Genomic DNA, 17,970 nt, shown 5'->3' with positions numbered 1-17,970 from the left:
CAGAGCATCGCATAACTCAATCTCTTTTTTTTATTTATTGCATAGATGGGTGGACGAACTCACAGGCCACCTGGTGTTAAATGGTTATCGGAGCCCATAAACATCTATAACATAAATGCCGCTACCCACCATGAGAGATGAGTTCTAAGGTCTCAGTATAGTCACTATATATATAGGCTATAGACCTCTGCTTCACGGCAGAAATAGGCAGGCTGGTGGTACCTACCCGCGCGGACTCACAAGAGGTTCTACCTCCATTAAAAACACCGCCACAGCCACGCGAAATTCAGGTGACAATTGTTTTATTATTTTTAACAAGCTAAAATTAAAGAACAATTTTGACACTTATAAATGGCTTCACACACGAAATTCATTATTTTACCCTGAACTTATATATCGAGGGGTGAAAGGCTATTTGGTTTAAGCGACATTTCACTTAGTACGCGACATTTATCTTTGTAGTTAAAGGTGTGTTTTATTTGGTATTAGCATCAACAACTCAATATTTTTAATTGAACTTCAATTAAGTTTACTTCATTCAAATAGCTGGAGAAGCTTTTTATTTATTATATTTTTCCAAATTTTAAACTTTAAATGACTCTCCTGTAAAGTTGCAATTAGCCCACTGAGTTTCTCGCCGGATCGTCTCAGTGGGTCGCGTTTCCGATCTGGTGGTAGATTCTGCGAAGCACTGCTCTTGCTAAGGTTCGTGTTAGCAACATCGTCAGGTTTGAGCCCCGTGAACTCACCTACTTATTAATGTTACGCTGAAATGGCCTCTCAAGACTTAGCTTAGGTAGCAAAAAAAAAACAAAAAAAGGAAAGTTGCAAAATTTTTGCATAAATTAAAAAGCCTTTCACCCCTCAATATGACAATTTTAAGCAATTGTTAGTTCAACAACTGCATTAAATAAATACCACATAGAAAAATAGTAAATGTTTTATTGATATGTTAACATAACCTTGAAAAGTGTCTTAGAAATGATCTTAAATAACTTTACGGTATTTTCTTACACCCTAATACGAAACCGTATTAAGTGTACGTACGAAACGACACGTGCAGTCTTACAAACACTCTTACAGTTACACTGACATTTAGGTGATAATAAATATTCTTGTTAAAAAAAAATCATATTCACTCATCTTTTTTTTTTATTGCTTACATGGGTGGACGAGCTCACAGCCCACCTGGTTTTAAAAGGTTACTGGAGCCCATAGAGAGCCACAACGCAAATGCGCCACCCACCTTGAAATATAACGACGCTTGAAAGGCAAACGTGACTAAGCGACAATAACTACTTTGTACATAAATGATAGGCAATAACCATATTCGATGCGCAAAAAAAAAATATTTCTAGGTCTATTAAAATCATTTCAATCCTACAGCTACCAGCTGGATTCTACTACAGTTAGATTCGTTAAAATAAATTTTGTTTTCAGGTATTTCAACTTTAAATTAGTCTACTATAAAGTTCACGCATTGTCGCTTAGTCACGTTTGCCTTTCAAGCGTCGATAAGTTCTAAGGTCTCAAATATATGTAGTTACAACGGCTGCCCCACCCTTCAAACCGAAACGCATTACTGCTTCACGGCAGAAATAGGCAGGGCGGTGGTGCCTACCCGCGCGGACTCAGAAGAGGTCCTACCACCGGTAGAAATGAAATTAAATTAATAAATGTGCGAATTATTTTATGAATCTCCATAATAATATCAAAATTTTTATTTAATTTTATTTTAACTAACATCATTTATTCTTATAATTAATCATATTTCATAGACAGTGTGCTCTGAGAAGTGGTTTGATATGAACCCTTATCTGTGTGCTTAGTGTGAGCTTTTTAACGTTCTCGATAGCGTTAAAGTTAACGCAAATTTGTATGGAGTTGGAATGTTTGCGTACGTTTGTCGCTAGGGGCGCTGTTAAAACGCCGTTAAAAACTAGCACTAAGCACACTGATTTTTACCATCGCCCTGCTCGCCATCGGAGCAGAGTTCATCCACAATGCGTTTCGAGAAATCTTTTTTAACGCGTACCAAACGGCTTTGGAATGAACTTCTCCTATATGGTGTTTCCTGAACGCTATCCTTGCAAGCTGTCCTTCTTCAAAGAAAGTCTGTGCCCCAGACATTGCTGTCGTCCATGTGCGACAGTCAACACTCACTATCAGGTGAACCGTATTACAGAAGACAAAAAAAAGTATAATTACTATTTTTTTTTACAATTCCAGTTTTCACATTCTTTTATAAACCAAGAAATAACAAAATACAATTTTTTCTTATACGTATAAATATCATAATGTTTTGTTCGTTTTAGCACCACTACTGTATTGAACTTGATTAAACTTTTCTCGCTAATATGTGCGGTATAACTATAAAATCACAGCTTTTTACAGCCAAGTACAACCAATATAAATTGAGCTCCCATTTCAAGAATATTGTTTTAACTATATTTAATGTAGAATATTCAGTTTTAATTTTGTTTTTCAAGTTCCTCCAAAGTTTTTATATTCAAGAATTTTTTGGTTTATTACTTTTTTTGATTTAGAAACTAAAATTTTGTTTAACTTTGAATCTGTCTCACATTCTTTGAGTGTACTATATCTACTGTTGTCTCCAAACAGGGTCTTAGATCCATTTCGAACACTCCTAGACAATATTTGTTCTCCGGAGCCTTGAAGTAGTCTAGACCTCGTCCGATCTTGATGATCCAACCGGAGCTCAAACTGTAAATGTAATGTGGATAAAAAAGTCAATATAAAACTGATGTCACTGGTAGTATATTAGTAGCCCATATATTACAGCAATCATGCATTTAGGAAGGGTAGTATGGCCATTGTTGCAATGGATTGTAGATGAATACTGAAGACAAAAATAAATAAACACCATCAATATAACACACTCAATTCTTCGACATAAACTTTCCCAATATCACTGAATTTGATTTTCGGCTCTTCTAATTGGACTGCCTTTATTTTTTTGTTGCCATAAATGTTTTTCCCCTACCATTTCAACCGGTAGGTGAGCTCACGGGTTCAACCTGAGAGAATTGTGAATACCAGCCCTAGCAAGAGCAGTGCTACGCTTAATCTACTACTGGATCGGAATCGCGACCCACTGAGAAGATCCGGCGAGACACCCAGTGGGTCGTCTCTATGGGATAAATGCAGTTCATTGTCTATAACTTATCATCATAATTTAGTTTCAAATGACTTTTTTTTTTGCTTAAATGGGTGGACGAGCTCAGCGCCTACCTGGTGTTGTCGTTACTGGAGCACATAGACATCTACAACGTAAATGCGCCACCCACCTTGACATATAAGTTCTAAGATCTCAGTATAGTTACAACGGCTGCCCCACCCTTCAAACCGAAACGCATTACTGCTTCATGGCAGAAATAGGCAGGGTGGTGGTACCTACCCGTGCGGACTCACAAGAGGTCCTACCACCAGTGATTACGCAAATTATAATTTTGCAGGTTTGATTCTTTTTTATTACACAATGTTATTCCTACCGTGGAAGTCAATCGTGAACATTTGTTAAGTACGTATTTCATTAGAAAAATTGGTACCCGCCTGCGGGATTCGAACACCGTTGCATCGCTACATACGAATGCACCGGACGTCTTATCCTTTAGGCCACGACGACTTATCGACATTATATGTAAAAAAAAAAAAACTGCAGCACATGGAGATATTTATATTGTTGAGCTAGATGTAATGGTGCTGTATGTTGATGTTTATCAATTACCACTTACAAGTAGTACACAGCAGACTAAGCAATGATAGCTTACAAATCTTCGCTGGCAAATAAAAGTAAGAATAAAATATTTCTGTTTAATACTTACATAATCTGTCTATCATGTAAGGTTTCTGAATATTTGACAGTTAATTTAATTTTATGTCTTCCCAAATCATTTTGTAAGATATGAAAACAATTCTTCTGATCGTTCGCTGACTTTACATCACTTGATGTAACGAGTTCAATGTAACTAAGATTCGGACATGACCTTACTAATAATTCCGAGAGCTTCAGAAAATTTTGACACTGAAATTTGATATCACACCTATGAACAAATTATTATTTTTGTATATTATCAGCGATTGGTGAATTTCAAACTATCACTGCAAATTTTTTATATTGTAAACAATAACTGATTCAATATCATGAATTTATGAGCAACATGTGTTTAACATTAATTGTTCTCAGAGGTTCTATTATCAATAACACTGAGGTCATTGACTACATCAAGGAGCTGCAGAAAGTTGCAGAAAACAGCCTATCTTTTTATTTTGAATGGGTGATGTTAAATTCCAAAGTTACTAACCCCAATGCTTAACAAATATATTTTTTACCAATTTAGTATAATGTCCCAAAGTTTTCTGATTTGATCAGTCTGATTGCTGCTTCTTTTAGCAGGTTTTTAATCCACCTAGTGGGAGGCCTACCCATTTTATTAATGGTATGTTTAATTTCTGAAATATATAGTTGATTTGAGAACAAAACTCAAACTTGCTATTGATAAGAAGACATTAAAACTTTTAGTATATTTTAATTGAAGTAGTTATATATAAATTATAGGTATAAAAATTATGTCAGAGGCATTGTGTAAAATTTAACTGCATACCTGATCTTTGCTATATAAATGCTATGCTATCTTTGCTACTATTTTTTACTGATATGAAATTGTAATAAAGAAATCTGTTTTATTCATATTACCTGATGATGATACCTAATGTATGGGTCTTCGACAATCACAAATTGAACATCTTCATCAAGGAACCTCCCGAAAAGTGTTTTGTAGCTATGCCCTATTGAATTGTTCTCTATATGGATTTGTTCATGAAATTGGCCGGCCTCCTTTTGTTGCAAAACTAACTTTTTTATTGTCTCAGCTCTATTCATGTATTCCTCGACTTTCTTCCTCAAATATGACCTCAGTGATTCATCAGGTTCACCTAATATTTTTGTATATTATAATTTTATAATTGGAATAGTGGTTATTAATTTAAAATAAACAAAAGCTCTATATGCCTCTTAACAAAAAAAATCAAGAGTAGAACAACAAATTCTCATACACTGGCTTTTCACCATAGTAGTTATTCAAATAAATTAAGTAATTATCTAAATTACCTTTCATTTTATCGACTAAAATCTGTAGTCCTTCTTGATAACACACCAATGCTTCCGTATATCGTTTCTTTGTGTCTAATTCTACTCCTCGTTTCAATATGTTTATAGCTGCGTGCTCTATATTCATTTTTACTTTAGTTACATTAAACTCATTTCATAATATTTATTTTATCATTCTTATGTTTAGCGTGAAACGATGATTAACTTTTGAAGTTGCTTTATAAATATTGTGTATTAAAACTAATTTTTTTTTTAGTTTAGACCTTTAGGCCCATAGACCTACTTCAGTGTTTAGGCCATATTAACTATTTTTTAAGGGATTCTACGACCTGGTAACTAAGACCTTTAAGTCATGTCTTATTTGAATTTATATTCTTATTTTTATGAAAAATGATAATATGGAGATAAATGAAACGAAATGAAGATGATTAATTTAAGACATTAATCAACTGGGATGAAATTAAATAAAATGAGATGATTTTTTGATTTTCAGATTATTTTTAATTTTTAATTATTTGTTCGTCATTTGTTCGTTAATGTGCGAATGTAAAAATTGTTTGTTGGTCTTTTATTTATTTATAATTAATTAAACAAATGATCACTCTTAAGTTGACCCCCCTTTACTAGATATCTTTATTGGCCGTCTTCACTGACATTTTTTTGTTGAAGTATTGTTGAAGTTTTCGATATTTTTTTGATCTACATAACAAATAATTAGACAGTATAAACGCACTTGTTAACAAAACGCTAGTAAATACGGCCATTGGCAGCTGACTGACAAAACCGGCGCATGCGTAATGTTCGCGTGAGGTGATGATGGTTTGCTTATTAGATTTAAATAATTAATAATTGGGAATTTCATTGTTTTTATGATCGAACAATCACCAATAGTCGAACAAACGATAATTGATCAAAATGAATTAATCTGAGCAATAAAAATAAAGATAAGTAAGTATGTAAGGAGGCCAACTTAAGGGTGATTATTTGTTTAATTAATTATAAATAAATAAAAGACGAACACACAATTTTTGCATTTGAACATTAGCGAACAAACAACGAACAAATAATTAAAAGTGAAAAAAAATCCTAAAATAAAAAAGGGGCAAATTCAATGAGCCATTTCAAATATATTAAGTGTATAATCTATGGCGTGTGTTGTGACTTGTGTTGTGTGCTGAACTGTGCTACTTTCAACCATGCCGATTTGAAGTTTTGTGTTTATAAATGCATTATGCAGTTATTTCGATATGTAAAATGATATAAAAATAAAACTCTGTTCCTATTTAATATGAAATAAATAATAATGCATAAAGGCACTTCTTAATTTAATTCTTGTTCGTAACTACTATTTAGAATGTCACATCAGCTGGGCCGTGTTGTTTCTGTGATTCTCCAGAGATATTTTGGCGAGAATGTACAGAAAGTTGGCGACGATCTATTTACATATGGCAGTAAGCCCATTGCCTTATTAGTGAAGAGTACTGGTCTTTCCAGAATCAAGGTAAATAGCGAAAATACTCTAAAGTTCATAGGTTATGCTGTGCACGGTATTTCAGCATAATTAAATTAATAAATAATATCGTTATACAGTATATTTTTTAAAACCTTATACGGAAATAATGTAACATTTAAATTTGTGTTCTGTTCAGTAGTTAATAGATATAATGATAAAGGATAAATTTATCCTTCATCATTCTCGTAATGTGAACTTTTCAGTCACTATAGCTTAGTACAGATGTGAATTATCATCAATTTGCACAATTGCAACATCTCCTAAATATTACACGCGATTATTTCGTTTTGTTACAATGTTGGTGGCTCTTTTATTTGTTCAACAATATACCATCTTGCTTATTGATCCTAAATGGTATGATTCCTATGATTTCATCGATGAAGATATTGGTCTTGAGTCAACTTAGAGTATTGTATTGTTATCTTGATTATTTGAATATATCGATGAATTACCTAACAGCCCACATGAGAATTACTGAAGACCTTTCATATGATCTCTTTAATGAAATATGCTTGTCTATATAGTGCCTTTTATTTATGTCTCAATCAGTTTTTTATAATCCTTTTCAATACAATAATTTCATACATACATATTATAGTATGTCGTTTAAGCATATAAGTAGATGCTTAAACGACAAAGGGAAGATCTTCCACCGAGCGGATGATATTGCTCGGTAGACCGATAGTCCGAATGTTATTGTTCGGAACTTGTATAAATGCGAGCTTATCTTGAAAATGTCGTAAGCGAGATTCAGGCATCTGTCAAATATCTTGTTTTCAGTGATGGCTACTGCCACACATACTATAACATGTAATTTTTTCTACCTGGATCTAGTAGTTGGCCATTTTAGTTACTACACCACCTAACACAGAGTAACTCAACACTTAGACATCGCACTAAGAATGTGACCTCCTTCTTGGAAAATAAGTCGATTTGTATTGTATTATGACTATCCTACCCATTAAACTGGAATCCATGACAGCTTCGTAACTGAAATAAGGCAAGATGTGATATCTCACTGGTTAGTGAGACAATATGCCTCACCGCCAATATGTTTTAATATTATCTCAATGCTATTACTTAGTCTTATATGTGAACAGTAGTGGAAGTAAATTTCAATGGCATTGGTTGATGGTCTGAACGGATCGCATTTAAATGCAGTATCTGCTATAGGGTTTATAACAAAAAATATTTAAAACTATTCAAGTTTAATCAATTTAAAGCTTAATGTACATTACAGGTGGTAGAAAGTCTCCGAACGTTACTGAAGTATGATTTGGCAATGTTTGAACCAACTCCAAATGAAGTAATTGCAGATTACAGATTAATTCCGGAGAATGTGCTTTTGATGATTAGATATCCAAGGTATTATTCACATCAATTAAATCTAAAATATGGTTTTATTTATTTATATTATATGTTTAATTGACTCTGAAGTAGTTTTTGTCCTGATTGCTGTACTGAGGGTTGTGGGTTCCATTGCCACATTGTGCAAAAACAATGTGACAAACAAGTTTGTTTGCTCTTCATCAGGGTTCCAAATATATCAGTCTCATAGTACAGGTAATCCTAATTCTTAAAATATACATTAAGGCTGATTACATACAGCAACTACAGGGTAGTTTAACATTCAGTATACAACAGTAGAAAATGCATTGGTCTTTGGGAAGAGACAGTAGGATAACTTTGGCTTCACAGAGCATTACATCTGTTGCATACTATGGATTTTACGTTTGTCACTCATTATTCAAATGCGGTAATAAGCAGTTCCAATACTGGACTGTTAGTATTTGGTGAGACTGGGATAGCTCTGTATGCTAAGCTGAAATTAATCTATTGCCTCATTCCAAACTGCCTCATGCCATTAATCTATTGTAAAATTCTTAAATCTGTGTCAACCATAAAAACGGTATAATAATATAAAAAATTGAGGAAGAAGTAACAGTCACTTTTGCAGATGAATGAATTTATATTTGATAGTTATTAACATATCGTAAATGGGTTAAATGCCCATTTTGAACTTTTGCATTGAAAATGCACGTATCATCTTATTGCTTTTGCATATTTGACTTCATGACTTTTTCTTCCCAATTAATCTACTGTTATTATACTTTTTCTGTCTGTTTTGTTTCGTTTATTTTGAGTAATACTTGTCGTATACCGTTATCCACCAGCTATGATATAAATAGTTACCAGTAAATCAGGGGTGGGCAAATACTTTAAAGCGCGGGCCAAAATGAAATTTTCAAAATGTCTCCCGGGCCGGAGGACTATACCGCATATGCTTTTTTACCGCATATGCTTTTTTAATGCTGATGTCAACAAAATCTCATAAAAGAGTTTAAAAAAATTTATGTGCGGAATTTTTCAACGGGCCGGATAAAATTAGCAAAAGGGCCGGATCCGGCCCGCGGGCCGGCTTTTGCCCACCCCTGCAGTAAATGTTGGTATGATTAGTGTTAATTTTCTTCAGGTATTTACTACAAATTAAAACGAAGTACGGTAGTGAAGCAGAAATATTGATTGAAGAGTTGTTACAAAAGGCATGTTCCACTGCTACCGTGCTATTAGTCTCCATTGCTGTTAAATATAAAGATGACAAGGTACTTAGTTCATAGTCATTTTATAAGCACCACCACTAAAGTGGCATATTTAGATCTGGCATTCTCAGTTTATTTGCAGGAACAATTTACATTTAATATGATAAATAAGATAGTAGAAGGAAAAACTTATAGAAAGCCTAATTTAAGTTGTGGCCAGTGCACATGATAACTCTAACAATATAAATAATAAATCCTTGTTATTACATTGCTTTAAATTTGAGTTTCAGGAATATGCAAAAAAAATTCGGATATCCATTGTCAGATAGACAGACAGAAAAAAACAACAAAATGATTCTATAACGGTTTCTTTTTATCCTTTTAAGATCTGGAATTCCAAAAAGAACCCATTTTACTCAAAATGTTTATTACTTTACATTACAATATAATATATATTATATCACATACTATAATTACTATGGTTATCTAATAATGCGTAAATTTATGGTAGTAGTTGTCTGACGTCCATAACCATACTCACCATACTCACCATCAGGTGGGCCGTATGCTCGTCTGCCTACAAGGGCAATAATAAAAAACCATAAGCACAAAATATTTTGATTTATACAATGTTCCTTATTACTAGGCAAATTATTTGTATTCATTTCTTTTAGCTATTCTGATAAATATTGCTTTCTTCACCAGGAAAAGAACATGACTATAGTGAAACTAAAAGATATCTTTATAAGTCTGATAACCGCTGGTTACATACAGCAGGCATCTGTAGCTGAGTTGAAGGAAGGCAGCGAGATACCGACACTGGTGCCCGTCGCAACTATAACACCAGAGATTGATGTACGAGCTGTCATTAAAATTATGAATTCTGGAAATCTAGCTGAAAGTAGTGATAGTGAGTAATTTCAATATCATCTTGCTTGTCGAACAACAGAGTATGAACTGGAGTTGCCATTGCGAAACCCAGTAATAGTGTTGTCAAAGACAGCCCGGCATTCCCTCTAATAATAAGTCCGAGCATCACCTATGTATGTCACTGTTAAACATGATACTCAATGAGTAATTTTAACACGATCCAAATTATATTTTCCATTGAATACTGCTCGTAGAACAACAGAATATGAACTGGAGATACCGTTGCGAAAGTTAGTGATATTGTTGTCAAAGAAAGCCTGGCATTCCACCTAATAATAAGTCCGAGCATCACCTATGGATGTCTCTGTTGAAAATGATATTCAAATTCCAAATCAAATGAAGAAGAATATTATAATGTGTAGATGATGTGAGAGGCTGCATTGTTGAGCTTTGATGGGTCATGCTGGGCAGACTGGTTAATGGTCTACCTGATTTTAAATGATCATAGATACCCCAATATAAAAACCACAACATGAGTCATGAATGAATGTTTGAATATAAGATATTTGACAGATTGGTAGGCCATTGGTCAATATTGATTTATTAAATAAGAATTTGAGATATTTATGTTATTGTTTCAGATGTGTACTGGAAAGTTAATTACGACAGGTTCCATCAGGATATCCGCGACGAAATTATGATCAAAGCAATCACAAGACGAATAGATGAAAACGGTGAATGTTGTTTTCTTTTTTAAACGTCTTTCGAGGCAGACACAGGGATACGTTAGCAATGCTAGAGGTCATCGAAATTTTTTTTTGTTCTACCCAAGATTGGTTTTTGCATATGTGGATGAAGAAGATTAAGACTCAATTGCTTTCTCTGCTTTGCGGCAGAATGGTACCTACCTGTGCGGGCTCACAAGACGCTCTACTGTAATTAAGAAGTTTATGACTTTTACAGGTTTGATATTTGCCTTCAGTGTCCTAGGAATTGAGAATACTGGCTATCTCTGGCTGGGAGTGCTCTGTGGAATTGTTTGAGATGATACCATCATCTCGTTTTTACCACCGCACCGCCCGCCACCGGAGTAGAGTTCATCCATATTACCTGGACCCACTGCGTTTCCAGAGATCTTTTTTGCCACGTACCATCCGGCTTTGGAATAAGCTCCCCTCCACGGTGTTTCCTGAGCACTATGTCACTGTCATGTCACTCTTCAAAGGAGGCTTGTGGAGAGTATTTAACGGTAGGCAGCGGCTTGGCTCTGCCCATGGCATTGCTGAAGTCCATGGGCGACGGTAACCACTTACCATCAGGTGGGCCGTATGCTTGTCTGCCTACAAGGGCAATAAAAAAATATATCAACATCAACCAAACATTTATGTCATTGTTCAAACGAGGTTTGCGGCGAGCATTGCTGTCATATGAATAGCCGGACAGACTGATATCTTTGGAGTTCCTCTGATGAGTTGTGAATTTTGTATTCTTCTCCAGCCGGTGAGCTTCTTCGTCATATGCTGCAACACATGTACCTGACGTCTCCGGCGTGGGCTGCAGAGTCTACACTAGTGCCGGCCGTGGAATTGAGGGAGGCTTGTCTCCGGGCCGCTGCTGACAAGCCCCTCTTGAATCAGTATTTCGATCAATATCTGAAGGTCTTAGGTGAGGTTTTTTTATGAGTAAGTGAGTATTCTTTAGTGTGCACCCAAAAAAAAAACAATGCGATACGTTAAATAAAAAAGTACAATTGGAGGTGTTATCGCTAAGAGCGATCTCTTCCAGACAAACATCAGGTAGACAAGATTCATTTGGAAACGAATATTTTTTTTTTATGATTGAAGATTTACTGGTGGCCTGGAGGCCTTGCCAGTTTCACCAGGACGGGTGGGCGAGCAAAGGCTCAGCCAGAAGGGGTAGGATTTGCTAACAGCTGCCCGAGCACCTCCAAAGGAGACCTAACAACTCAAGAGCAGCTGCTTCACGGATGAATCTACTACCAGATCGGAATCGCGATCCGCTGAGAAGATCCTTACGTGCGGTGTACTAATCCAGTGAAATATATATTTATACACATACATATGCACAATTGAAAATTCATAAATTATGAGTTGAAGTAATATTGAATTATGGTGAATCTGACGCGTCATTTCGGATCCTCCCGATCCATTATCGGTGCTTTTAGGCACCACAAGCACCTGTCATCGTTTTCGTCGAAACCGTCGCTTGTGACGTAGGTCCCGGCGAGTAAATTGACCCATAGACATAGCCCACTGAGTTTCTCGCTGGATCTTCTCAGTGGGTCGCGTTTACCATCTGGTCGTGGATTCTGCGAAGCACTGCTCTTGCTAGGGTTAATGTTAGCAACACGCTTACGTTACGCTGACATAGCCTCTCAAACTTATTAGCTTAGGCAGGAAAAAAAAGAGTGCGTTGCGTGTGACAGAGGAGAGCGGGTGCGGCACGGTGCGGGCGGACGCGGGGGGGCGGGGGTACAGCGTGCGGGGGGCGGGCGCGGCGCGGGGGTGCCTGCTGGCGCTGCTGGAGGGGCTGGTCACGGAGAGACTGGGCTACAAGGCCGCCAGGATATTCAGGTTAAACTTTGCTTTTTTTTTACTGGTGGTAGGACCTCTTGTGGGTCCGCGCGGGTAGGTACCACCGCCCCGCCTATTTCTGCCGTGAAGCAGTAATGCGTTTCGGTTTGAAGGGTGGGGCAGTCGTTGTAACTATACTGAGACCTTAGAACTTATATCTCAAGGTGGGTGGTGCGTTTACGTTGTAGATGTCTATGGGCTCCGGTAACCCCTTACACCAGCTGGGCTATGAGCTTGTCCACCCATCTAAGCAATAAAAAAAAAATCACACGTCATTTCTCTCGGCACATTTCCACGAAAAGTCACACACCGATTAATCGATCGACGATTTAAGGTCTGTAATTATTATTAAAATACTTTGATTTGTGCCAAAGATATCACGAAATAGTAGTATCGGTAGGCGAGTAGCAGTTTCAGTAACAGATTTTCATTGTCTCATCGATTGATTAGTTAATGAGGCGATATTATTGATTGTAGGGTATAATCAAACAAAACATCCACCACCTATCCGTAGTTCCGTATTCTAATTCGAATTTGAGCCAGCCGGTGTACAATTTAATATTCGTGATGTCCATGGGCTCTCGACCTTAACGCCAGATCAGACGTGAGCTCGTTCGCCCATTTATAACAATGAAGTCAAAAAATATGTTTTTTTTTTTATAATTATTGTATATTTTTTTTCAGAATAATTCTCGATAAGAAATATATAGAAGAGGATGACGTACAAAAAAACGCCATGCTACCAAATAAGGAATGCAAAGAGCTGTCGTATAAACTTTTAGAAGAGCATTTCATTAGTTTACAGGTGGGTATAGTATGTCCGGACTCTTTCGGTTTCAAATTTGAGGTCTACCGTCTGATGCGGATTCTCTCGAAATGATCTTCAGTTCACGTCGGACTCAGAGCCAAGATCTGCAGGGTCGGAGGCTCATATGGACAGCACTGCGTTCATATGAGCCTTCGACCTCACCGAACCCGTTGCAAGCGACAGGTAATTAACCCACAGACACAGTCCACTGAGTTTCTCGCCGGATCATCTCAGTGGGTCGCGTTTCCGATCCGGTGGTAGATTCTGTGAAGCACTGCTCTTGCTAGGGTCAGTGTTAGCAACACTTTCGGTTTGAGGTCGGTGAGCTCACCTACATGTTAGGGCGAAGCTGAAATAGCTTCTCAAGGCTATCAGCATAGATAGGAAAAAAAATATTCAAGTCATTATGTCTATAAACTCTGTTAACTACTTAATATAAATGGATATAATATCACTGGTGTAAGCAATAATGATAAAAAGCACAGATTAGTTGGTAAATAGAATATAGATTATATTTCTAATAATTCATCTAATACATAGGTATTCTTTTCAGCCAATGAGGAAAACCGCGTCGGCCGGCGGCATGAACAAGGCCGTCTATTTGTTCCATATTAATCTACACGACGTGAGTATAATTAATAATTGATTGAATTACAATACGTATCAAAAAAATTATTAAGTAACTGTTCAGTTTCTGAACGTCAAAATGTCAGCGAGCGACGTCCGCCATGACACTATTTCTCCATCAAATCTGACTTTTTGGCGGGAACGCGAGGAGTGAAGTTGTGCGATTTGTTTTATTTTGTCTATTTAGTGTTTCTTAGGGTTTAAATTTGTAATAACCGTGGTTTATTAACTGTTTAGTATCATTTGTGCACTTTCATATATGTGGGAAAATATAACAAAGCCACTGGACGTAACTCCTCGGGATCCTCCAAAAAAAGTCTCAGTAAATGACCGGGTTGTGTCTGTGGGTTAATTTACTCGTCGAGCCCTTCGCCGTTTGACGAGAACGATGCTTGGGGTACCTAAAAGAACCGTTAGTGGATCTGGAGAATCCGAAATGACGTATATTGAACCGCGTTGCTCAGTCTACTACACGTATTGTCGGCAGGTGGCACACACAGTGCAGGACATGTGCTACAAGGCTCTGGGCAACGTGTTGCGACGCGCGTCCCACGAGCGGGCGGCCCACGCGCGGCTGTTGGACAAGCAGCGCCGCGTGCGCAGCATAGTGCACGGCATGAGGCTGCGCGCCGAGCCGCAACAGAACATCGATGACGTAAGTGCGAAGGGGACAGCCCCCCACCCGGGTATCCGTCATGACGTGCTGATAATTGGATCGTTGCCAACGAAAACTACATGCACGGTTTAACCCTTCGATTGCCGTTTAAGTCACCGGTGCCCTACGCGGCGCACTGAAATAATTATGTCGATTTATTTGTTCGATCTTCTTACTAAGGCCCCGGAACATCTAGTAGACTCTGGGAACGACGAATCCGAACGACACTGAGAATTAATCTATTTCTAAGAGACCTAAAATACTAAAGCATATTGATAAAAGTATGCAATTTTACATCAACGTTTCTTTATGAGGTTATCACGTAAAACTATCGTCCGTAAATAGACTACAGAAAACAGTTTATTTTTTATTGCCATCATTCGATAAGTTTCCTTTATTAATCACTAAACCAAACAAGGGTATTGAAGGCAAACACGCCATACGTTTGAGAATTGGTATATCAGATTCTAAAAGTTTATTGGATATTAGCAATGTACGTGAACTTCGTATTTCAGGTTGAAGAAACGCTGACCCCGTCCGAACTAGCAGTACTGCAGGGCGTCGAGAAACGACTCAAACAGCTCAGCGCCGCTGAATTAGAAATCGATAAAAATCTATTTATACTGAAGTGGTACTTTATGTATACGCATTGAATGCTGTTTTATACAAAAAAAAACATTTTTATCGAGCGCTAAAGAGCGCTTTATCGATTAATTATTTAAGATACGACTCTGTAAACAAACAAAAAAAGTGTTTCGTATTTCTAAACTGTTAAGACTGTTAAATATTTGTTAAGCGTTAATAAATTAATAAAACTTGTATTTTTATTCTTAACTTTTATTTGACCCCGTCCAAAACTTAAGTCGTTAAAATAAAATTACGTATTGGATAAATTAATTATTTATACTACATAATTATGTAGGTAATTGGCTAATACGAAATAAAAATTGCAAGCGTGAATTTAAACGAAAGATCCGACGACAAGTCCGCGAATTTCCAATTTCGCACTGAATGTTTTTTCCTAAAAATTACATTTTACAAAAAAAAAAACAGCATTGAGAACGACCGATCTCTGTGCGCTAATTCAATATTTATTCTATGGGAATATACGAGGAAAGGAAGATCTTCCACCGAGCGGGTGATATTTGCTCGGTAGACCGACGCCGCGACGGTCCGAAGTTGTTGTTCGGAACTTGTATCTCGTAAGCGAGATTCAGGGATCTGTCAACTATCTTGCGTTGTATGATGGCTACCCGCCACAATTCTATTTCCAAAAACTAAGGAAATATTGAAAATTAAATCCGCCTTCCTCGCATCTCATTTCAACAATTAAAAAAGTATTATTTTTAAGTAATCACGCAGCAGACTTAACCTAATAGGTGTATGGCTCTAATAAAAAATGAAAAAAAAAAGTAATCACTGAAACTACTTTACATAGAAATTACGTGTATAATTTATGGCAACATTTACCGTATTTCATTGTAAGTAGCATTATAAGAAATTGATTAATCTTCCTAAGATTGATTGATCGATAATTTGTGGTCGGATCTTTATAATTCAAACTGAAACGATACAATAATAAAAAATAATCAACGTTCATTATAATTAATTTAATATTAACAATTATATAGAATATGTTAGTACGTAGTTACATACCTGTTATACAGTGACACCTATTATTATTATTTATTATTATCATTACAATATTGACCGTTGCATACTAGAAAACAATTTAAGCTAAAGTAAAAACCTTTTTTTTTCTTGATACGAAAATTATACCAAAAATACTTTCTTAAATTCGAAATTATTAATGACGATGTGACAATTGATATATACGTTTTGTACTTACCGTTTATTAAAACGAAATATTTCTAAACAATTTTCCTATAATAAGCGTATTTTTATTTTTATTATAAATATGTCAATAATGCAACGGTCGTTTAGATTAATATTAACATGAAGCTAATAGTGTACTAAAATTTTATCTATATTTAAAAAAATATATATACATCAAAGACCACAGTCTAAATTAATATTACTCATAAAAACAATTCAAATATTGACTTTTTAATTAAAACTATATTATATTATGAGAAAATTTCACCTGAGATTAATCAAAAAATATTTTTACCAATATTACTATAGTATGTACTAAGCGCGCTACATTGAGTTTATACCTGCTGTACCAATGGCCAACCTGACATATATAATGAAAATCTAAAAAACATTTTAAAGAAATATTACTTAATTCAAAAGGTAAATTACTATAATTCCTATACGAAGGTAGTGTTGGAAACGTAGTCACTTGCGCTGTGATGGATTTCGAAAGCTAAACGAACACGACATAAAAGCAGCAATGAAATCCAATAAATGTAACGTCAAGCCAAACTTGAATCACAACGTATGATTTTATTTATATGCAGCGAATCGGTAATTTTGACGCTCAATTAGCTCGCCCTTTGTTTGACCCCAAATGACGTCACTTGTGTGTGTCCAGCCGAGTATTGAATGTGTGGCAATTTTACATAATAAAAGCGGTCCGGTTTCCCATCTTGCTCTAGAATCTACGCAAGCGCTCCCTACAAAATGACATATAACCTACTTGTTGCAAATAGTGTAGTGCTATTTCCTAGCAGCGACTGAATCTTTGTTTACAACATGTAATAGAACACCTTCAGAACAAGCACGGAAACATTATCATCACCGTGCCTATCGGGGACTTGGATCAAATCATGTCGATTTCGCAGCGAAATTCAGACAGTAACCACACGACCCGAGTAAGAAATAGTCTCTTTATCGTTTTGAAGCCTGTTAAAGAATCTAATTTTGTTAAAATTCCGAATGTACGTACCCGAAATTGAAACACGAATAGGCGAAAAAAAACATTAATCAATGGGCTAAGCATAAACAATCATTATTTTAGTAACGCCATGTTACGGAAGCCTGTCAAGCGAAGGCAGCCCAACCCGAAGTTTAAAGTTACTTTGGGTTCTATAATATTTATTCCTATTGTGTCAGGAGTCCATTTCGAAAACATTACAATAAAATGTTTAGTGTTTACGCTTTATAAAGCGCTATAACCGCCAACAATGGAAGGATACCGTCAACCTTGACGTTTATCAAAAGTGACATTGACAAAATCATTTAAAAGAAATCGTTTAGATAATTACAACCGCATCTCGGTAATATCGTCTCAAAATAATTAAATTTTGACTACATTTACATAAATGTA

The 17,970-nt window shown here is 36.1% G+C and overlaps 2 protein-coding genes across 5 annotated transcripts; one reads left to right on the top strand and one right to left on the bottom strand.

Annotated features, from left to right (window-relative positions):
- Positions 1–922: 922 nt before the first annotated feature.
- On the bottom strand, positions 923–5,451 carry LOC101741293 (MIT domain-containing protein 1). The gene is made up of 4 exons (XM_012689765.4): positions 5,132–5,451; positions 4,718–4,956; positions 3,846–4,045; positions 923–2,724 (listed from the first exon to the last, which is right to left on the bottom strand). The coding sequence occupies exons 1-4, from the start codon at positions 5,256–5,258 to the stop codon at positions 2,562–2,564; spliced, it is 729 nt and encodes a 242-aa protein (XP_012545219.1). The 5' UTR covers positions 5,259–5,451; the 3' UTR covers positions 923–2,561.
- An 814-nt stretch (positions 5,452–6,265) lies between these two features.
- On the top strand, positions 6,266–15,565 carry LOC101741060 (DNA-directed RNA polymerase III subunit RPC3). 4 transcript variants are annotated; one of them, XM_062672141.1, is made up of 11 exons: positions 6,266–6,632; positions 7,885–8,009; positions 9,118–9,247; positions 9,890–10,094; positions 10,696–10,788; positions 11,552–11,719; positions 12,468–12,648; positions 13,333–13,453; positions 14,010–14,081; positions 14,571–14,738; positions 15,254–15,565. In XM_062672141.1, the coding sequence occupies exons 1-11, from the start codon at positions 6,486–6,488 to the stop codon at positions 15,389–15,391; spliced, it is 1,548 nt and encodes a 515-aa protein (XP_062528125.1). In that variant the 5' UTR covers positions 6,266–6,485; the 3' UTR covers positions 15,392–15,565. The 4 variants fall into 4 exon arrangements, with proteins under 4 accessions (XP_062528125.1, XP_021203160.1, XP_062528126.1 ...); XM_021347485.2 differs by having other exon boundaries at positions 6,285–6,632; positions 9,959–10,094; positions 12,501–12,648; XM_062672142.1 differs by having other exon boundaries at positions 6,285–6,632; positions 9,959–10,094.
- The last annotated feature ends 2,405 nt before the right edge of the window (positions 15,566–17,970 follow it).

Source organism: Bombyx mori, chromosome 14 (assembly GCF_030269925.1).
Source record: "Bombyx mori chromosome 14, ASM3026992v2".
Taxonomy (NCBI): domain Eukaryota; kingdom Metazoa; phylum Arthropoda; class Insecta; order Lepidoptera; family Bombycidae; genus Bombyx; species Bombyx mori.
Note: the sequence above shows the minus strand (reverse complement) of the source record. Positions and strands in the feature narration are given on the sequence as shown.